Source organism: Lissotriton helveticus, chromosome 1_1 (assembly GCF_964261635.1).
Source record: "Lissotriton helveticus chromosome 1_1, aLisHel1.1, whole genome shotgun sequence".
Taxonomy (NCBI): domain Eukaryota; kingdom Metazoa; phylum Chordata; class Amphibia; order Caudata; family Salamandridae; genus Lissotriton; species Lissotriton helveticus.
Genome location: NC_136057.1, coordinates 2,133,812,625 through 2,133,835,894, shown reverse-complemented (window position 1 = coordinate 2,133,835,894; position 23,270 = coordinate 2,133,812,625). Strand labels below are relative to the sequence as shown.

Here is a 23,270-nt window from a genome sequence, read left to right as displayed (position 1 = left end):
AGCTTCAGTTGTCCTACGCACTGTTCCAATAAAGTAAAAATAATTTTCTTAGTGATACATACACCCAGGTATATCTAATTTGCAGAATTTTGGATCAGCAATTGCAGATCATCTGCATTTCCTCCCTGCTTTAAAACGTAGAGAAAAATAACATCTCCTATCAGAGACTTTGTGCAGAACAAGCGGCTGGCCAACCTAACCAAGGCCCCTGGCATTCCATTACTGAAACACATAGATAGTTGAGCTAATTCACTTGAGTCTTTACTACAGCACCATTTCTATCCCTGTGCTGATAACCACACAGTTGCCTCTGTTTAGTACATCTCAGTGCTGTCCTGCAACCCCACCTTACTTCAGAACACCATTCAAACAAATATATTTTCAGCATCGCACCTATAAATCTAGGGGAGGGAGAATTTCACATTTCCTTTGTTGAGCTTCAAATGGAAGAAATTATAGCAGCATCCATGTTTGCCCACATGTCTACTGCAGTGACCCTCTGCAGTTACTGTATTGAAACTAACCCATGGGCATTGATTCTCACTCTTTACCATCATGAACAGCTAATCCAGTGTACCTCAGTCCTAGCCCGCTACTGCCTCTTGTCCCAGAATACCTTGTACACAATGAAGTTATAGGCTATGTTACTTGTGTGGTACCTGCTTTGTCCCAATGCATTTTAATATTACTAACAGAATATGGGTAGGAGATCATAACCAGGGTAACCATATTTGAAAGGTTGTGTAACCTTACAAAGAGCAGATTCATGACTAATTCCACATGTCCCCAAAAATTTGAAAGATTAAAACTGAGATCATTAGAATTCATGTGGGGGTAAACAAAAGTGAGGCCCAGGGAGTATTTACTGACCAAACATCATAAGAACATGTGTGATGACTGCACTGTACATCTTTCCTTGTGACCAGTTATGACTAATCATGGGAATATGGTGAAGCACTTTCGTTAAACAGAAGTGAACGTATGGTTTGAAATCTCTGTCCAGATTATCAATCCCCCATCCTGGACTGCATTCCTGAAACCTGCGGAAAAAACACAGTTTTTCAATTCGATATCAGAAGTCTGCCTCCCCTATGTACTTCCACAAGTGACACTAAATAGCTAATAGGCTTGAAATGAGTTGTCATATGGTGACCATACCTATCGATGAGTAGTTTTTCGTAGACTGAATTCTTTAGGTGTTTAGCCAATGCGAACATTTTGTTCAGACATTTCCATGAAAGAAGATTTTTGCTTGAATCGCAGAGACTGGATGAATGTTGATACTATTTTATCTACTAGTGTAACAGTCTTCCAAATCCAATCTAAGGTAGTACCAGAAGCAAAAGGCTTAAGCAATGTCATTCTTTTATGTAAATGAGTGTGTCCTTTGTTGATTTCCTAATGGGCACAACGTAGGCGTCTAGACTGCCAATATTTACACTTAGTACATTGATCATTTAAAAGAAGAACGTTTTTTCAACTGTGTCATCCACTTGTTCTGCTACTGAAGCCTCCACTCGCATGTAGTCCTCAATCATTTCAATTTCCAAAGCCCAAGATAAATTACAACAGAATATTGATATTCCTCAGTATGATTGTATGCAGTATTGATGGAGCAGTGATCTCATATCTTTAGAAGTGGCATGGTATTTTGCGTAATCTATGGGGCTGATTCGTGAGGTTTACTTCACTTGAGAAAGTCAAAACTCTTACTAGAGGAACATGTGCAAGATTAACAAAGCTATGAACATGTAAATTCAGGCTCAGAAGTGTGAACCGTATGCGCATACTGTGGGCATTCATTCATACACATCAAATAGAATGGCCCACTCCATAGAAAATTTTGGAAATTTGCACGCACTGGTTGATGATTTCACAATGGCGCAGATTTCCGATTTTCTGCAATTCTTAGCAGTTTCCCAAGTTAGTTCTGGAAGCACACTCTAGGCAATGCCTTCCAAGCGTACTTCTGGAAACCTTTTGAGAATTTGCACTTGTAACTATGTAGAGAAATTTCTACAGGTCCAATTTAGATTGAGTACTATTGCTTATAGGATTATGCTTAATATTTGTGCAATATTTTGGGCCATGTGGACAATATTTTTACTCTTAGAGAAACCACTTCCCTTTTACCGCTATCAATTTTGGGGGGGTGAGGGGGGTGATTCGAACTTGCTCCCTCCCTTAATGGCACGCACGCTCACATAGTTATCACTCCTAGGGTTTTACAAATGTTTTGCAATGCATGTCCATTAGCTAACTGGCATTAATAAGGTCTAGAGGTAACCAGTGTGCGAAAGTGCCCCACTTTTCATAGACTGTGTACAAGCTAGGCAGACAGTTAAAAAGACAACATTCATATCAAGTATTAAAGAGAATCAAGACCAAAAAGTACAATTTGAGAACGTTTTTAGAGGCATATTTATCAAGATTTTGCGTCTCTCTTGCACCTCGCAAGGGTAACGGAAAACCTAAGTGAGATTTATCAAGCCACACAAGGCCACCTTGCTTTGCTCTAGTATGAAAACGGGGACCCCCTCTTAATTTACTTGGATCCAGGGAAAAGAGGGGGAAATATAAACACATAAAAAAAGAGAGATTTCCCTTGTGGCTCACATATTTTGTACAATGTGACCTAGTTCACATCAATATTACATGTCCTTCAAGATATGCTCACAACACGTTTTTTTAGATTTATATTTATCACATTTTATTTCTTTTTTTAATAAATATATGTATATCAAAAAAAAAATGGATACTTTTTTTATAGCATTTCTTTTCTTACAAATTCATTGTACTCTTCTTAAACAATTTAGACAATTATAAAAACATGATTCATTATCTAGACACTTTTTTTCTCCAAAATTTTTATACACAAGAATTATAAAACTACCCTGATACCCACACCTGAATCACACTCACCAGTCATTCATACAAACACTTGCATACAATTCATTTATCAACTAACTACTCTTTCTGTACATAAGGCTTGACAGAGAAAAGCTCTGACTGAGTAACAGCCACAGAATGTTATGTGGGATTCCACGCCAGGTCGACGCGCGTTTCGGTGGGCTTGTACCTTGCTTTTCTCTGCATGGCTTGGTAAATGTAGAGTAACACAAGGCAGCCCAAATCATTGCTTCGCTTTACTCTGTGGCAGCGAGGTGTTCCAGGTGGGTGGGTGTGGGTGTTCCCACGCATCCACCCATTGATTTTGGCACATTCCCAGATATACAGTTAGTAGTAGGCCTGGGAATGCATCAAAATTATTTCTCCTAATTTTTCCTCTTTCTATGCAGACATACTTCAATTTGGAGGTTCAAACAATATGAGTCAAAAGAGGAGAATCAGTAACAGATACCGGGTAGTCAGAATGGAAAAATCATATTGAAAGCCCTGAAGATGTCAGAGAGGACGAAATGCGTTGGCTACGTGTTTTTACTGACTGTGAAGATGAAGAATAAAACATCATAAAATAAACATATCCAATTGGCGTGTTGTAAAAAGAAATCGTAGAATCTGTGTTACACCATTCAAAGTGTTTTTATTTTGCTGAACTCTACTGAAAAGAAAAATCACTTGCATGTTATATTGATGGGTGCTGAACCAATACTGTTGACCACAGCCTGGCGAGAACTGCAGCAGAACTGGACTTTGGCGTGAAACCCTGATGCCCTCAGCCCTCTCTCGACAATTGAGACAGAGTGACTTGTTCAGTGAGCTGAAGAACTACTAAAGCCTTGGGTAGCCTGCCAGCACTTAAAAAATCACTGACAGTCTCTCTTGGAGTAGAGGAGCTACTCCCCTCCAGTCCGCAGGCCCTGACAATCAGAGTCCGGTCCTCTGCCTTGCTGCTCCACGTCTGACACTTCAGACGACCAGGAGAAGGTACTCGTGCTCTGGAAGGTCAGATCTGTCTCCCCATTGAGTGTGAAGCCACCAGGACCAACCGAAGCCGTGCAGCACCCCCGAGGTACCGGACGCCCTGCACCAAACACCAACAGCGAGAGTCCAGTCCGCATTCTCACTGCACCAAGACCATACTGCTCGAGGGATGTCAGCATCACTGAGACCCACTTCTAGAGTGGCGCAGCTGCTTAGATTATGCCCCTGCCAGCTATTTGTCCATGAACGCAAGGTGTGTCTTTGCTCATCAAGCCCAGCCGGCAAACCTCTCTGCTTGCAAGACGGCTGTCCCTCTTTGCTCCAATACCCCTTGCGACCTTTTGGGAACCCTCGTAAATGTATGTGTATGTAAATGTAGTTGATTCAGAAAAGGGGGTGGTGATGAACAGAGTGTCTGAATTAAGCAGACCACTCTTACCCAGTCCAAAGATCAGGGCTTGATCCATCACCGTTATTTAGCTCACTGTCCCATCCCAGCTCAGAACCTGGCTATATGCAAATTAGTCTGTCCCTGGCCCAGTGCATCATGGGAACAGGGCAGACCAAACTACCAAGCCAATTCTTCACCAGAAAGGATACAAGCTACCGGGGACCGGTTTCTGGCATTTCAGCCTTGTCGACCCGGCTTGCTTGAATCCTGATGGAGCAGTGAGCAAGGGACTCATGTCTGAGTATACCCTGCCACACCTATAGTGGCCAAAAACGATTCAGAAAAGGGGGTGGTGATGAACAGAGTGTCTGAATTAAGCAGACCACTCTTACCCAGTCCAAAGATCAGGGCTTGATCCATCACCGTTATTTAGCTCACTGCCCCATCCCAGCTCAGAACCTGGCTATATGCAAATTAGTCTGTCCCTGGCCCAGTGCATCATGGGAACAGGGCAGACCAAACTACCAAGCCAATTCTTCACCAGAAAGGATACAAGCTACCGGGGACCGGTTTCTGGCATTTCAGCCTCGTCGGCCCGGCTTGCTTGAATCCTGATGGAGCAGTGAGCAAGGGACTCATGTCTGAGTATACCCTGCCACACCTATAGTGGCCAAAAACGATTCAGAAAAGGGGTTGGTGATGAACAGAGTGTCTGAATTAAGCAGACCACTCTTACCCAGTCCAAAGATCAGGGCTTGATCCATCACCGTTATTTAGCTCACTGCCCCATCCCAGCTCAGAACCTGGCTATATGCAAATTAGTCTGTCCCTGGCCCTGTGCATCATGGGAACAGGGCAGACCAAACTACCAAGCCAATTCTTCACCAGAAAGGATACAAGCTACCGGGGACCGGTTTCTGGCATTTCAGCCTTGTCGGCCCGGCTTGCTTGAATCCTGATGGAGCAGTGAGCAAGGGACTCATGTCTGAGTATACCCTGCCACACCTATAGTGGCCAAAAACGATTCAGAAAAGGGGGTGGTGATGAACAGAGTGTCTGAATTAAGCAGACCACTCTTACCCAGTCCAAAGATCAGGGCTTGATCCATCACCGTTATTTAGCTCACTGCCCCATCCCAGCTCAGAACCTGGCTATATGCAAATTAGTCTGTCCCTGGCCCAGTGCATCATGGGAACAGGGCAGACCAAACTACCAAGCCAATTCTTCACCAGAAAGGATACAAGCTACCGGGGACCGGTTTCTGGCATTTCAGCCTCGTCGGCCCGGCTTACTTGAATCCTGATGGAGCAGTGAGCAAGGGACTCATGTCTGAGTATACCCTGCTCACCTATAGTGGCCAAAAACGATTCAGAAAAGGGGGTGGTGATGAACAGAGTGTCTGAATTAAGCAGACCACTCTTACCCAGTCCAAAGATCAGGGCTTGATCCATCACCGTTATTTAGCTCACTGCCCCATCCCAGCTCAGAACCTGGCTATATGCAAATAAGTCTGTCCCTGGCCCAGTGCATCATGGGAACAGGGCAGACCAAACTACCAAGCCAATTCTTCAACATAAAGGATACAAGCTACCGGGGACCGGTTTCTGGCATTTCAGCCTCGTCGGCCCGGCTTGCTTGAATCCTGATGGAGCAGTGAGCAAGGGACTCATGTCTGAGTATACCCTGCCACACCTATAGTGGCCAAAAACGATTCAGAAAAGGGGGTGGTGATGAACAGAGTGTCTGAATTAAACAGACCACTCTTACCCAGTCCAAAGATCAGGGCTTGATCCATCACCGTTATTTAGCTCACTGCCCCATCCCAGCTCAGAACCTGGCTATATGCAAATTAGTCTGTCCCTGGTCCAGTGCATCATGGGAACAGGGCAGACCAAACTACCAAGCCAATTCTTCACCAGAAAGGATACAAGCTACCGGGGACCGGTTTCTGGCATTTCAGCCTCGTCGGCCCGGCTTGCTTGAATCCTGATGGAGCAGTGAGCAAGGGACTCATGTCTGAGTATACCCTGCTTACCTATAGTGGCCAAAAACGATTCAGAAAAGGGGGTGGTGATGAACAGAGTGTCTGAATTAAGCAGACCACTCTTACCCAGTCCAAAGATCAGGGCTTGATCCATCACCGGTATTTAGCTCACTGCCCCATCCCAGCTCAGAACCTGGCTATATGCAAATTAGTCTGTCCCTGGCCCAGTGCATCATGGGAACAGGGCAGACCAAACTACCAAGCCAATTCTTCACCAGAAAGGATACAAGCTACCGGGAACCGGTTTCTTGCATTTCAGCCTCGTCGGCCCGGCTTGCTTGAATCCTGATGGAGCAGTGAGCAAGGGACTCATGTCTGAGTATACCCTGCCACACCTATAGTGGCCAAAAACGATTCAGAAAAGGGGGTGGTGATGAACAGAGTGTCTGAATTAAGCAGACCACTCTTACCCAGTCCAAAGATCAGGGCTTGATCCATCACCGTTATTTAGCTCTCTGCCCCATCCCAGCTCAGAACCTGGCTATATGCAAATTAGTCTGTCCCTGGCCCAGTGCATCATGGGAACAGGGCAGACCAAACTACCTATTCAATTCTTCACCAGAAAGGATACAAGCTACCGGGGACCGGTTTCTGGCATTTCAGCCTCGTCGGCCCGGCTTGCTTGAATCCTGATGGAGCAGTGAGCAAGGGACTCATGTCTGAGTATACCCTGCCACACCTATAGTGGCCAAAAACGATTCAGAAAAGGGGGTGGTGATGAACAGAGTGTCTGAATTAAGCAGACCACTCTTACCCAGTCCAAAGATCAGGGCTTGATCCATCACCGTTATTTAGCTCACTGCCCCATCCCAGCTCAGAACCTGGCTATATGCAAATTAGTCTGTCCCTGGCCCAGTGCATCATGGGAACAGGGCAGACCAAACTACCTATTCAATTCTTCACCAGAAAGGATACAAGCTACCGGGGACCGGTTTCTGGCATTTCAGCCTCGTCGGCCCGGCTTGCTTGAATCCTGATGGAGCAGTGAGCAAGGGACTCATGTCTGAGTATACCCTGCCACACCTATAGTGGCCAAAAACGATTCAGAAAAGGGGGTGGTGATGAACAGAGTGTCTGAATTAAGCAGACCACTCTTACCCAGTCCAAAGATCAGGGCTTGATCCATCACCGTTATTTAGCTCACTGCCCCATCCCAGCTCAGAACCTGGCTATATGCAAATTAGTCTGTCCCTGGCCCAGTGCATCATGGGAACAGGGCAGACCAAACTACCTATTCAATTCTTCACCAGAAAGGATACAAGCTACCGGGGACCGGTTTCTGGCATTTCAGCCTCGTCGGCCCGGCTTGCTTGAATCCTGATGGAGCAGTGAGCAAGGGACTCATGTCTGAGTATACCCTGCCACACCTATAGTGGCCAAAAACGATTCAGAAAAGGGGGTGGTGATGAACAGAGTGTCTGAATTAAGCAGACCACTCTTACCCAGTCCAAAGATCAGGGCTTGATCCATCACCGTTATTTAGCTCACTGCCCCATCCCAGCTCAGAACCTGGCTATATGCAAATTAGTCTGTCCCTGGCCCAGTGCATCATGGGAACAGGGCAGACCAAACTACCTATTCAATTCTTCACCAGAAAGGATACAAGCTACCGGGGACCGGTTTCTGGCATTTCAGCCTCGTCGGCCCGGCTTGCTTGAATCCTGATGGAGCAGTGAGCAAGGGACTCATGTCTGAGTATACCCTGCCACACCTATAGTGGCCAAAAACGATTCAGAAAAGGGGGTGGTGATGAACAGAGTGTCTGAATTAAGCAGACCACTCTTACCCAGTCCAAAGATCAAGGCTTGATCCATCACCGTTATTTAGCTCACTGCCCCATCCCAGCTCAGAACCTGGCTATATGCAAATGAGTCTGTCCCTGGTCCAGTGCATCATGGGAACAGGGCAGACCAAACTACCAAGCCAATTCTTCACCAGAAAGGATACAAGCTACCGGGGACCGGTTTCTGGCATTTCAGCCTCGTCGGCCCGGCTTGCTTGAATCCTGATGGAGCAGTGAGCAAGGGACTCATGTCTGAGTATACCCTGCCACACCTATAGTGGCCAAAAATGATTCAGAAAAGGGGGTGGTGATGAACAGAGTGTCTGAATTAAGCAGACCACTCTTACCCAGTCCAAAGATCAGGGCTTGATCCATCACGGTTATTTAGCTCACTGCCCCATCCCAGCTCAGAACCTGGCTATATGCAAATAAGTCTGTCCCTGGCCCAGTGCATCATGGGAACAGGGCAGACCAAACTACCAAGCCAATTCTTCACCAGAAAGGATACAAGCTACCGGGGACCGGTTTCTGGCATTTCAGCCTCGTCGGCCCGGCTTGCTTGAATCCTGATGGAGCAGTGAGCAAGGGACTCATGTCTGAGTATACCCTGCCACACCTATAGTGGCCAAAAACGATTCAGAAAAGGGGGTGGTGATGAACAGAGTGTCTGAATTAAGCAGACCACTCTTACCCAGTCCAAAGATCAGGGCTTGATCCATCACCGTTATTTAGCTCTCTGCCCCATCCCAGCTCAGAACCTGGCTATATGCAAATTAGTCTGTCCCTGGCCCAGTGCATCATGGGAACAGGGCAGACCAAACTACCTATTCAATTCTTCACCAGAAAGGATACAAGCTACCGGGGACCGGTTTCTGGCATTTCAGCCTCGTCGGCCCGGCTTGCTTGAATCCTGATGGAGCAGTGAGCAAGGGACTCATGTCTGAGTATACCCTGCCACACCTATAGTGGCCAAAAACGATTCAGAAAAGGGGGTGGTGATGAACAGAGTGTCTGAATTAAGCAGACCACTCTTACCCAGTCCAAAGATCAGGGCTTGATCCATCACCGTTATTTAGCTCACTGCCCCATCCCAGCTCAGAACCTGGCTATATGCAAATTAGTCTGTCCCTGGCCCAGTGCATCATGGGAACAGGGCAGACCAAACTACCTATTCAATTCTTCACCAGAAAGGATACAAGCTACCGGGGACCGGTTTCTGGCATTTCAGCCTCGTCGGCCCGGCTTGCTTGAATCCTGATGGAGCAGTGAGCAAGGGACTCATGTCTGAGTATACCCTGCCACACCTATAGTGGCCAAAAACGATTCAGAAAAGGGGGTGGTGATGAACAGAGTGTCTGAATTAAGCAGACCACTCTTACCCAGTCTAAAGATCAGGGCTTGATCCATCACCGTTATTTAGCTCACTGCCCCATCCCAGCTCAGAACCTGGCTATATGCAAATTAGTCTGTCCCTGGCCCAGTGCATCATGGGAACAGGGCAGATCAAACTACCAAGCCAATTCTTCACCAGAAAGGATACAAGCTACCGGGGACCGGTTTCTGGCATTCCAGCCTCGTCGGCCCGGCTTGCTTGAATCCTGATGGAGCAGTGAGCAAGGGACTCATGTCTGAGTATACCCTGCCACACCTATAGTGGCCAAAAACGATTCAGAAAAGGGGGTGGTGATGAACAGAGTGTCTGAATTAAGCAGACCACTCTTACCCAGTCCAAAGATCAGGGCTTGATCCATCACCGTTATTTAGCTCACTGCCCCATCCCAGCTCAGAACCTGGCTATATGCAAATTAGTCTGTCCCTGGCCCAGTGCATCATGGGAACAGGGCAGACCAAAAAGCGTGGAAGGGTATACTCAGATGTGAGTCCCTTGCTCATTGCACCATCAGGATTCAAGCAAGCCGGGCCGACGACGCCTGAAATGGCAGAAACCGGTCTCCGGAAGCTTGTTTCCTTCCCAGTACAAGAATTGGCTTGGTAGTTTGGTTTGCCCTGTTCCCATCATGCACTGGGACAGGAACAGACTAATTTGCATATAGCCAAGTTCTGAGCTGGGATGGTGCAGTGAGCTAAAAAATGGTGATGGATCAAGCCCTGATCTTTGGACTGGGTAAGAGTGGTCTGCTTAATTCAGGCACTCTGTTCATCACCACCCCCTTTTCTGTAAATGTAGTTGAGCTTATATAGCGCACAGCTACCCGCAGTGGGTTTCCCGGCGCTTGCTTAGGGAACCCTTCCTGGTATTCCCCTGTGAGATAGCAGGGTATCCACAAGGTGAAAGTCAGGCATCCCGCCGCGAGGGGCCGTTGTGGAGATTAAGCAAGCTATTGCCCAGAGTCGCAGAGTGTGAACCCGGGAGTCGAGGAGGCACCGGGGCGAGAATTATCGAGTCCGTGGAATTTTTTAGCCCAAGACCCCGCCGAGGCGGGGAATTGAACCCTGGTCCAGGACCGATCTCAGCTTCCGGGTCTGCTGCCTCTAACCCCTGAGCCACACTTCTCGTACTTGCCCGCTAGTCCCCCTTGCAGCCTTTTTTCAGATTGCCCCATTCTCCCTAGCATGCCAGCTACCAGCCTCACCAGCTCCCTGCTCCTGGTAGAATACTGACAGTTTTCTAAAAACTGCTGGTAATACTTTGAGCCTTGGCCCACTACTACTCCAATTCCAGAAAGTGAACTCCTGAAACTGACTGTACCTACCTTTATGCATCTGACTTTTCCTCCCATAGGATTGCATTGTTCGTAAAAGTGCACAGGTTTGAACGTTTACTTAGCTGTGAATATTTTTTATCAAAACTGCACTTACCTTGAAACGAAATATATATATAAAAAGAAGTGTTAATTTTCTAAATTGGTCATTGATTTATTCTTTGAGTATGTGTTTTATTTATTGCCTCTGTGAGTACAACAAATGTTTAGCACTACCCTCTGATAAGCCTAACTGCTCACCCACACTACCACAAAAGAGAGCGTTCGTATTATCTACTTTAGCCTCTGTAAACCAATTGCGGACCCGCTGGACACTCTGCACAGTGTACTTCTTCATGGTACACTATATAAAGAGCCAGCTTCCTAAAGTAATTTCTCTCTTTAACATCTTCTTCAATAATTATAGTTTTTATTGCTTATTGCTTATTTTCTGGTGAAAGGTGCAATCAGCATCCAGACATTTTCAAAACGGCATGCATTCTGTACACTAGTCCTGGGTGAAGTTTTATTTAAGCTGGCATAAGTCAGAATTTTGTGACTTTCGCATTACACTTCTTACGCAAAATTCCAGAAATTGTGCCAATCTACCATTTTGTGCACTGTAAAATTGGATGAAATACACCATTTGCGGTAAAATTAATTTACTGCGAACGCATGCAAACAACATTTTTTTAAATTGACTTTGTTGATGAAGCTTCAGGGAAATGTCTATGCCACTTCCAATCAGCAGCCAGGAAGTAAATACATTATACAAAAAACTTTTTTTCCTCCAAGTTAACATTGGTGTTTTGCTTTTCACAGGAGAGACAGCAGGAAGACAGCAAGTGCCTACGTCCCCACCGGCCTCTGAAAACAGCAGTGCTGCGCACAGCATCGGCAGCACACAGAGCACCCCTTGTTCCAGCAGCAGTAACGCCTAACCCAGGGGAGCGGGAGGTGGATTCGCCGTGGAGGAGTGTGGGGCACAGTCTCACTCTTTGCTGACATCTGCCTTTTGAAGGCAGATGGACTCATCTGGTTCCTTTGAAAAGAGGTGAATTGATCTCAGTAAGAAAATGTTGCCTGATTTTTTTCTGGATTGAATCCGTCCGTGGACCGCCCTGCCGCATGTATCCGTTACATGTGACAAAACAACAAAACTACTAATTATGCAGCTCTCCGGCCTGCTAACAAGGTTCCTGGTTCACAATGTGAAATGTAAGCCAGTTTAAAAATGCTGCTTTGATTGTACAGAAATAACAGTGTTGACGTTGGTTTGAGCTTTTGTGAAGAGTGGAATTGACTAACGCTTGGAATGGAACGCATCAAGACTTCATACCATGTCCCTTTTGGTGACACTGTTGGTGTCGAGGACAAAGCGGAAAGCTCACGACGACTTGTTATTCAAGTACATTTAGCCACTACAAAGCAGACACGTGTGTTTGTGTTCCTTCTTGCGCACTGTTTGTGTATCTTCTTATATTTCAAAATGGATGCTACCTGTTTATCTAATGTTGTGTACTATATGAGAAATATGTTACAGCTCTTCTATATCAAAGCTTCAGCTATCTGTGCAATGGACCAAACTGTCCACAGTTTAAATTTATCTGGACACTGCTTGGCATAAGTTGTATAAAATAAGATACACCTTGACCTTTTCGGTGTAGGACACTGTTTCCTTAAAGGTATCAAGGGGCGTGTCACCTCGCCTTCTACTAATCCCTGGCTGCATTATGTAGCCTTTGCATCTCTTTACAAAAGTGCGCAAAATTTATTTTACACCAGTTTTTACATTTTTATTACAGAAAAATTTGCAAAAAAGATTTTACTCCAGTCTGTACTTCATAAATCATTCTATGCTAGGGAAATAAAGATTTTGCTCTAAGTTTGCACGCCCATCTGATAAAAAAATGGAGTAAACATATTTTGTCTATAAAATATTTCTATCTTTCAAATCGAAATTTGAGCAAAATATGTTTGACATGTTTTTGTAACTTGATTGGCAAAAGTAGCATAAAATATATTTGCGCCATTTTTTGTCTACCATGGGCAACCTGTTATGTATTTAGATGCAGAGTACCTTCGAAGCAAAGGTGGTTTATTCCTTTCCCTTCCACAAACTTAGCAAAATAGTGAAAAACATCCTTTATCCATTTGTTAATTCAGATGTGTAATGTGGGCTGGATCAAAACCAGTTTGCGCCATAGTGCTTTATCCAAGCAGCAAAAATGGTGGAAAATGACTTTGCTAAATTGTTATGCACCGGTGTAAAGGTCACATAGTAATTGCCTGTGATGTGCTAGAGTACCTGCTATTTTATATGCAGGCAATATTTACTCAAATTTGGTTCGGGATCTTTATGTGCAATGTGTAGTTTAGCGCATACCTTGCTCTCTGCTGGGTGTTATCACATTAAAAAAAAAGTGATGAAGAACAGAATGCTGAATGTTGGACACAGCGCGAAGTCAGCTACAAATGATGTCTATTAGAAAAATAATATGCTCCAAATTCCATAGTGTGAATGTTACTAAAGGCTACTTCCTTGAGAGTTGGGCTGGGATGTGTTGTAAAAGTCTGTAAAGTGAATTAGCACATAGCTTTGAAAGAAATTCTTCTTCAAAATGAAGTTATTCAAATGCCGCTATTTTGCTTTAAAAATTAATTGCAAATATGTCAGAATGCATTTCCAAGTTGTGAGTGACAGTGGTTAATGTGGTCTAATGAGCACTTTAAGCCTGCCCATAGTTAGTGACATCATTGACTAGTCATATGGTAATGATATAGCGTTATGAGGGCGTAGTAGAGGGTCACAGCTGAACAATCCACCTCCATTTATTTGGCTAAGAGAACTCAGTAAATATGACCTAGACGTAGAACAGACCCTCATTTAGGCCTGCGCATACACTTTAACGCAGTGTTTGCTGCATTTGAGATCACACTGTAGCATCTAGATGTCCCTACAAAATGATTGCATCTGACCTTTCTTTATTAATGACAGTACTATTTTGAAATTTATATTTAGAGAAAAAAAAATAACAAGAAAATATATACTTTAACTAGATTCTTAAAATGGCACTTTTCCCAAAAATATCCATCTGGACTGATTTGGCTTAAAATGGTGAAACACAGTGGTAGCATGGTTGTGATTATATAAATGTAAACTAGACAGTACTGGCATATGAAAAGGGCCTTCTTGCTGTGTCTGAGATAAAACTGTTATTTTGGAGACCTTTTGCCTAATTCAGACCATCTTGAGTGGAAAGCTGAAGAATTTGAGGGAAAAGATAATGGAACATTGCAAAACCACTTGACAGCTAAAAAGCTTGAGATAAAAGTCTCCAGATTCCTTCACTCATCTGGTGACCCGATTGTGAGAGGTTTAAAGAAAACCCTTCATCATAAATAAGCTACCTGTCTGTCGCAAAATAATGCGCTTTGCCTAACCTTCAGCTGAATGTATTTCTATAATCCATTACTTTGTATAAAAAAACTTTTAAATGTCTTCAAAGAAGATTTTCAATCTTTACAGTACCTATAGCTATATTTTACTACTTCAAACCTATGTATAAAGATGTATTTAAGTGTTTTAAAAAATGTAAGTTACTCTATAAGACATTTTTATTTCAATTACTGTGAATGTAAACATTTTTCTATAACATGGTTGTTTTATCCCTTCCCATTGCACGACAATGGCATTCTCCTGCTAATTACTGGCAATGCCTGGGTTTTGGATGGATCGGGATAAACATGTGTGCGTAAAAGAGCTAAATGTATATTTTTGAGAAGTGTGTATTGTTATACCAATGATTTAATCCTTTACAGATTTATATGAAAAGATGAACCAAAAAGACAAACTATGTATAAAAGCAAACTGTTCATATTTGCCGTCCACAATGTATATATATGTACCATGTTGTTGAGTGAGTGAATGTTGAACACAGTCTAGTATAGTTTCCTCCCAAGCCTGTTTGAATGCCCAATGCACAAATACAGCGGGTAGGAAATCTGTCATGTTGTGACAGTATCTTATCTGCCAAACTCTAAATCAGACTCTTAGACTTGTGAAAAGCAGGTGTAAATAGATTTTCATTGTGGTAATGGCAAGGAAGCACCTCCATTAATCATGAGGGTATAGTGAATAAAGTTTATACACGAGTAAAACATTTTCCAAGTGAAGAAAAATAAAGCACACATTTTTTGTGCAAACTCACTTTTGTATTACATGTCCGGATGCAAGGTCAACATAGTTGCTGTTTAAAAAGTCATGGATATCTGTGACTTGCATAGATATGTAGGAGTACTGGTGAATTCTTATTTAAACTCCCCACCAAATCAGAAAATTACACTTAGAGGTAAACCAACAGGTTTTTCGAAATAGGTGCAAAGTTCATATATCCTGTTATTCCTGTGTACAGCACTCAATTTCTATCCATCTGTATTAATGCTTTAGAAACATAAATAGGCATACCTGCGGTTGTGAGCTACAGGGACAGATTACACACCAAATGATTATAATTTATTAGCATGTATTCAAATAATAACTTAACTTTTCACCACACTAATTTTCTACTTTTTAAAAAAGCCGAAGTTTCAAGCATGGCGACGGTGGATTACATTTTGCAAATTGCACAGTTAACGCAATATGATAAAAACTTGGCAATTGTGCAAATATTTTTCCATCTCTTTTTGGGCACCATGTGGAAGCAGATATTTCTAGCTATTATTTGGAGGCGTTATCTGAGATAACACTAATACTGAGACTAGACCATTTAACGTACTTATAAATTAAAAGGAGTTTTTCAGAGCAAACAATATCGGATATAAGCAATTCACTTAAGATTGCCTATGGTTAACATCCCATTGGAAATCACTAAAATCACAGGGATGGTGGCCTGCTGGGGTCAGCAGACCACCATGTCTGTGATTGCTTTTAAATAAAGCATTTTTTTTTTAAATGCAGCCCTTTTTTCTTTAAGGAAAACAGGAAACGGTTAAAAAAACAAAAATGAAAAGTTTTCTTTCCATCTTCTAATAGTAGACAGTTGTGTGTGGGACCACTGCCTGCTTAAAATTTTTTTTTTTTACAACCATTCACAAAAGGGAAGGGGCCCCTTGTGGACCCCTTCCATGTGGACCCCTTCCATTGCGAATGGGTTAGCACCTACTTGAAGTAGGCAGTAAAATGCAAATGTTTTGTGACCCCATTTTGGTTGCAAAACTTTCATGCGAGTCGCTTATTAGGAAGGGACACCATAAACATGCCCCTTCCTAATATCAAATCCCAAACTCATTTTGTGATTCAGTAATAGGTTACCAAATCACAAAATAGGGTTCTGTAAATATAAGAATTTTTTTTGAAGTAGTAAATGGCCTGATTCTGTGAATCGAGCCATTTGCAAGCTCAAAAAAGTTACATACATCTGGCCCTTATTTTATAGCCTGTACTCAAAGTTCCTGAAAATCCTAAAACATCATTTTTTGACCAAGAAAACTATACTTTTCGCCATACCTATAACTGATGATGATAGGTCAGATTAAAACTTGTAAAATAATCACTGTTACAAATGTATTTACTAAAAAATCACTTTGTAGATATTGTAATTCTGTGAGACAAATGTTTTTACATCACGGCAATCTAGAAATTAACAATTTTCGTCATTTTCGTGTGTCTAGATCATGTAAATCATTTTCAGAATGCTGCACAATACATAATTAGAAAATAATTTGCAGTCTCTCATGGGCATAAAGTAATCTCTACATAGCTGTTTAATGCTCTTAGTTGTCAATTGTTTGAATTTTTTGAGCACGCATGTAGTTACTAAATTTTTGATTGTCAAAAGATCCATAATTTGACTGTAAAAGTATATATTTTTTCATTGTTCACTGTGATATAATCATCATATTTTAAGTGCATGGGCCCCACTTTCAACATTATTTTTCCAAATATATTTCAGTTTTCTATACCTGTCGATAAAAACAAACCAATACCGTAGCAAAATAGATGATACATTTAATGTCAGCAAATAAATACATTTATGCTTTAGTGTTATAAAATATTACTTATGTCTATGCACTGCACTATCAATTGCTCCTTGAGCTGGTTTCACTGGGCATTTCATAAGTTCTATAATTTTGTCATACAAAAAATAGTAAATCTAGCCCTACGAAGTGGCTCGATTGTAAAGAAAACAGAGTTTAATAGCTGGTTTAAAAATGCCAGCTCTGTATGTAGCTTCTGGGTTTGATTTCCTGTATATGCTAAAGTAAACATATCATTTACTATCAATCTTTCCCTGTCCAGGAAATACAGTGTGGATAATATTGCTTGATTCACTCCATGCATACAATTTTGAATCTTTGAACACACTCTAATGTGCAGTCTTCATGGATTACCTAATTAGGACATTGGCACTGTTAGTTTCCTAGACAAGGACAATAGGAAAGTGTCTAAACACATTTCTGTTTCGCTAAACATGGTGTTGATCTTTATACTACTTGCACCAACCCTTCATATCCTCTTTTCCATGCTCTACAGGCACACACGTTTTGGACCATTGCTATATTTTATTTCTTTGCTTGTCACAAGACTTGTCAGCTGCTTATGTGTTCTCTCTAAAGTCACTAATATCCATTGCTTCTTCATCCCATGTCCAGAGTTCAGCCCAAAAGTGTCTCATAATATCTAAGTTTAATTAGCTCATCATTAAGAAAAAATTGTTCACATTGATGAAAAAGTAATCAGTGACAACTCTTGACATTCCAGATCATGCACCAAATATTCGGCCTATACTTTGGACCTATTGCGCGTCTTCTAGAGAATGTGATTGCACATCCTTCGATTGTTGCACATTATAAATATTAGCCCTTGGTGGCCAGATGCAGTCCATCCTACGGCTTTTAAATCATCCCATAATTGAAGACGAGTCACTGCAGTCACAGAAAGAGCATGCCCCCACCTCTAAATCTTAGTTAGAAAACCAGAAATGTACCCCAGTGCTGTCTTGTATGTCCCGATTTTTCAATATTTTTCTGTTTACATTTTCTTCTGTCTCCAACTTTCGGCTCTGTATCTTTTTTTTCCAGCCCTCAATTCCTATATTGGCAGATGTGCTGGTCTTAGAGTTCTGTGTCAGTGGCCACAATCAGAACTAATCTGTTTACCTCTGGACGTTCATCCACCTTCTAGCAATTGTAATCTACAGTACTAAAAATAACAAAGAAATTATGACAGCAAACTTCATCAATTGGATTCGAACTCATTTGTGGTCAGTCATATCGAGCCTGGGGACCTGCATTAGATTATACTTGGCAGCCATTGCAAATATTTGTTGAAAATCAGAACATCATGCCCTCCACCTCATGTGATCTTTCAGAAAAATTGAATGATTTTCACAAGCAAGCTGCATTTCTTTAATGAGTAGTGGCTAACGCATAGCTGTGATGTGCACCTTGGTTTCATGCACTTATGGTGGAGAACAATACCCATTTCTAGAATTCATGATGACCTCTCTGATGTTATGATTTCAGAGCAGTGGAGATAAAAAGGTAATCAATGCGTTCCCACTCAAGTGTGTTAGTGTGTTCGCGGGAAAGCCTTTGTATTTGTGATATGGCAGTCGCCGAATGGAACAGAACAACAAGGTATAACTGAAGTGGAAGATGTTGGCACAAGGCAGCAGAGAGAGTTATTGGAAAGTTAATCAAAGTCGAGTTATTTTTAGCTTTCTTATGAGAGTACTATATTCTCATGTTGGCAGTACTGTAGATTGTAAAGTCACACTACATTATACTCTGTTCTGTTTCATACATTTTCAGTGTGACCATTTGTCTTTATTAACGTTACAGATCTTACTAGTTTGTATCTACAGACCCTTCATTGTAAAAAGCGTCTTGAATTCAGTTAGACATTTCACTGGTGTCTTTGTAAACTCCTTAATGCCGGTGGTATATGGTCCTATGAACGGACGGAACCTAAGAATGTGCTTTTGCTGGGTGAAAACCCTAAAGAGCAAGTTCCTGTGCCTTCTGGCCAGGTTTGTGTGATTCCTTTAGCCAATTTCATATAGCTAGCACCCTATTTCATCATTTAATGTGCCGAAATTCAAAGGCTGTATTGCCATTTACTCATCATCATAATCCTTGGAAAGACAATAAGTATTATATATATATAAAAATGGAATGTGTCTAACAAACTCCTCAATCTGAACTTCAGTAGGGGAATATATTTTTTGACATCAGTGCTTCACATAATTTTTGAACTGGAGCATTCTTCGTTGTCATCCACCCACTATGAGGAAACTGTGCTACTCGTAGAGTTATGAGGAGGTGAAGAAGCATCCTCAAGAGTGATTGCTAAGTTCCAGGGATGTTTCTTGGTGTCTGATGGTACAGTATTTCCCTCCTCTTTCCTATCTATCAACACCTCCTTTGAATGTGTACTCCCATTTCACAGCTGACATTTTGAACAACCTTTAAAGGTAGGCAGCATTTGCATTGATCATTCTGAAGCTTAAGTGGAACTTCTGAGGTTCTCAAATCCCGGTTTAGTTCTTGGTCCAGAATTGCAGCCATGGAGCTTCTTGCCGTGATACCTTCACATAGGTTCTTACCGGCCACACGATCGCGGATCATTCATCCCTTAAATGACCATATTTCAGTCTTTGACCGCTCATGGACAACAGACTGGCCCATTGTGGTTAACGGTCTCGGACCAGCTCAGTACTCTGCTTATTGCCGTTTATTGGCTCAAAGTCCGACAACTATCCAGCTCCAGCACTGGACTGCTTCATTCAAACATTTAGAGGCCTGTTTTCCACGCCCCCACCGATTCCCTGCTTGCTAAGTCTGCCTTGCCACATTTTTGTTGGCTTTATTTTCTTCAGGCTTGCATTAATTTTGTCCTGATGATGATCCCAATATTTGCAAAGGGATTGAAACGTTGTGGACTTACTTGAACACCGTGCACACAATTTTTATTGATATTCAAGTGTAACGGTTGTTGTCATTTTACTTGTTTAATTGTTCACACTGCAAACACGCCCTTCTTGCCCTGCCGATTGTTGTGTTTGCGTCATTGTTTGTGTTCTGTAATGTGTTGGACGCAGGATTGTGTCCCACTTTATTTGCTCTTTTCAGATCTTTAATTTGTTATTCATTAAACCTCACTGTCCGGCTGGACAGTAGTAATATAGTACTGACTCTAGTCTATATTGATTGCTTATTTATATCAGTTTCTCACCAAGGACCACTGTTCCTATAAATTAGTGCTTGGGATTACACACACTCACAAGGAGAACTGGTGTAAGGAGATTTTTTAACCCCTCCCATGCTCGTGACGGAACCGTCACGAGCCTCGGGTGGACAGTGCTGGTGACAGAACGGTTCCGTCACGGCCCCGCCGCCGCGCCTGCGCGGCGCGTTCTATTGAGTGGGCGGGGCCGTGACGGAACCGTCCCGTCACAAGCACAGCTCACCCGCGTGCCGTGACGGAGCGGTTCCGTCACGAGCACGGGACCGCGCACCGCCGCCCCGCCCCCTTAGCGCTGCGGCGGAATAGCCGCCGGAGCGAAGGGGTTAAACAGAGTTCAGTGTTGTTGTTATAACCCCCATGTAACTGACCCTTGGTTGAACTCTTACAAAAATGTTTGAAGTGGGGCCCAGCTGCTAGACTTAAAAAATGCTTCAGACACTTCACTTTCTGTTTTTATTCGTCTCTCTCATTTTTGTCACCCTGAAGAGGTTTATAGTCCGTGTGTCTCAGTCTAACTGCCTGTGTATCTAGTCATTTCTTTGACATTTTTTCTGCAATGTGTTTCTACCTCATGGTTCAAGCCAAGACTGTACTGCTGGATGTGCTAAGGGGCACTTTGTGTCAATAGATTGTGTTTGTGAGTTTTGTATATGAATGCGTTTACGAAATTGTGTTACTTCAGAGTGCCTTCTCAAATATTTAATCTGTAATTTACAAGTTAAAATACATGTTGGCACAAACCTTAATGAGCCTGATCTCTTAAAATATTTGTTTTTGTTCTGAAAAGAAAAGATATTTGATGAACCCCCTAATACTCTGGTCACTTTGAACGTCCTATTTGTTAACTGTTTCACTGTCTGTATGTCAGCAGAAGTCTCAATGTGCTTTGATGTATAATTTTGATAACAAAATGTCATATTATTCTTTATGCATAATAAAGTTATACTTAAAAATTACTGCACTGTTAATTGGTCAATGCTTGCCTGTCTTGCCATTGGTGGAACTATAAACTAGAGTTGGTGGCGGGATTGTGTTTTTGTGAAATCACCTATTTCCACAAAAGGACTGTACTAGTGTCCATATGCTATATCTGTGTGTTGCTAAACTTTGAACCCATTTTAGATTGCCCAACATTCTTAAGAACAATTATGGTTTGCTGTGTTGGTACTAGCCAAGAGGGCACCAGGATTGGGGGGCCAAACTGTGCCTATATCAGTAAATTGTATGTACTCCTGGATAATATGCTGTTTTGCGTATGGCAGAAAAAGATCAATTCTTGCACCAACACACATTAAAGACATGCTAATCAGTAGCGGCCTGTGGTGGAAGTGCTGCAGGGCGCTGACGTGGGGCGGGGAGGGGCAGGGTGGGGGGTAGTAAACTCTGGAATACGACCACACAGAGGTAAGTACACAAACAAATAAATAAAACGAATTTCGTTGCGCGCGCTGCATCGCATTTGGCGATGCAGCACGCGCAACTAAATTCATTTTATTTATTTGTTTGTGTACTTACCTCTGTGCGGCCGTATTCCGGAGTTTACTACCCCCACCCTGATCTTCCCCCACCCCACGTCAGCGCCCGGCAGCTCTCCCACCACGGGCCGCTACTGATGTTAACGGCATTTTATCTCCAAAATATGTCTCAAGGCCAATGTCTGCTCTCCCCTTCCCAATATGAACACAGTTAATCCCAGTGCATAATTTGCAAAAGAATACGTTTGGAGGCCCAAAGTTTTGCGAAAACCTCACAGCTGGCACTATAAAAATCAGGGGTGCAAATACAAAGGCTGGGTAGTCTTGTTTCCACCCGGCTCTTTAATCCACCACTAGACGCTCCTTGCCCCTTTATTTCACACTTTGAAGTTCTTTTTCATTCCTGCTTTCTCCCTTTGTCACTGTTTTTCTGTGTTTTCTCTTCCTGTTTCTTTTCTCCTTTTGTGTTTTTCTCTCTTGCTCTGGGCGAAAGTCTGTTAAGAGCCCCACCTGTAACCACTGGCTCAAATTAAGCACTAACGTGATCTTGCTAGCCCACACACTCATTGCAGGAATGGGAACACGAAAATTTCACAGTGGCTGGAAAGAACAGTATTCTAGAGTTCGCCCACCAAAGAATCACAAATCAATTCATGCGTGCTGAAAAGTTAAATATATCCTAAAAATTGAAGAGTGTATTTGGCTTCTTGGAACAAGTTAAATAAGGAGGCCCAGCACCTCCAGTTAAAGCTTTACAGGGTCTATAAATGACAAGCGCTCTGGCCAAAAGGCAAGTCGTAAAGCTGAGCATAGCACGTGAAGCATAAATCAAAGAGGGGAATATCAACTCTCTTCTAAATCAACTTGTTCGTAAGAGTAACTCAGCATTTGCATCCTGTGCTGTGGACCCCACCATATTTTTCTCGTTATTGGAGCAGTTGTCCAGTGATGAATGAGTATAACGCTGGTAGAGACATTATTCGATGTTTGATTCACATATTTCTCAAGGTTAAAAAAGTCTGCTAAAACAGATTCACGTTTTCTGTGATTCTTAATTTTAATCATCAAAATCTAGGCCCAGTGATATTCATAAATGTTAAAAGAGTGTTGCCCAATGCAGGGAAACCATATGTTAGGTATAATAAAGAGGCCATCCAGCGTAGAGGAAGAACAGTTCTCCTAACCCAGTCCTATGGACTTCTAAAATGTTGGTTTGTTTGGGCGATGTCTGTCTGGGTTTTACGATGTATTATGACATCATTCATCACAGGTCAGGTCCCAGGCACACTGGGGATTGATGACATTGTAAATACAAACCAGATTGAGCCAATATCTAATATCAGGATGAAACATATGCTTTTGGGAAATGGATTTCAGGACGCTGAGGGTTCATGTTTATATTCACTGTGGTCTCTTTCCTACATCCTCTCGTGTTAGGAGATTCCCGTACACAGAGTATTGCGATGTACCTTGTCACTCAAGCCAAGCAGTACCAGGCGAGGTCTGAAACATTCCAGAACAAGAGAGAGCGAACTTGACCCGAAGGTATCAGAGCACTTTGCATGAGCACCAGTTGCTTTGCAGACGGACACATTCATTTTGTTAGGCACCGGTGGGTGGGGGGAGGAGGTGGGGGGGGGGATTCAGGTGGTCATTATGATGGTGGTGAAACCACGGGTGGCAGTTTCACCACCATTGTAAAGGACTTCTCTACCTGCCAATTTACAATGTCGAGTGGTG

The 23,270-nt window shown here is 42.7% G+C and overlaps 1 protein-coding gene across 2 annotated transcripts in view; it reads left to right on the top strand.

Annotated features, from left to right (window-relative positions):
- TGFBR3 (transforming growth factor beta receptor 3) overlaps nucleotides 1-12,615 on the top strand; it is a 344,310-nt gene extending 331,695 nt beyond the window's left edge. For both annotated transcript variants that reach the window (XM_078646301.1, XM_078646305.1), the window contains exon 16: nucleotides 11,628-12,615. In XM_078646301.1, coding sequence (XP_078502427.1) covers nucleotides 11,628-11,746 — 119 coding nt within the window. In that variant the 3' untranslated portion in view covers nucleotides 11,747-12,615. The remainder of the gene's footprint in view (nucleotides 1-11,627) is intronic.
- The last annotated feature ends 10,655 nt before the right edge of the window (nucleotides 12,616-23,270 follow it).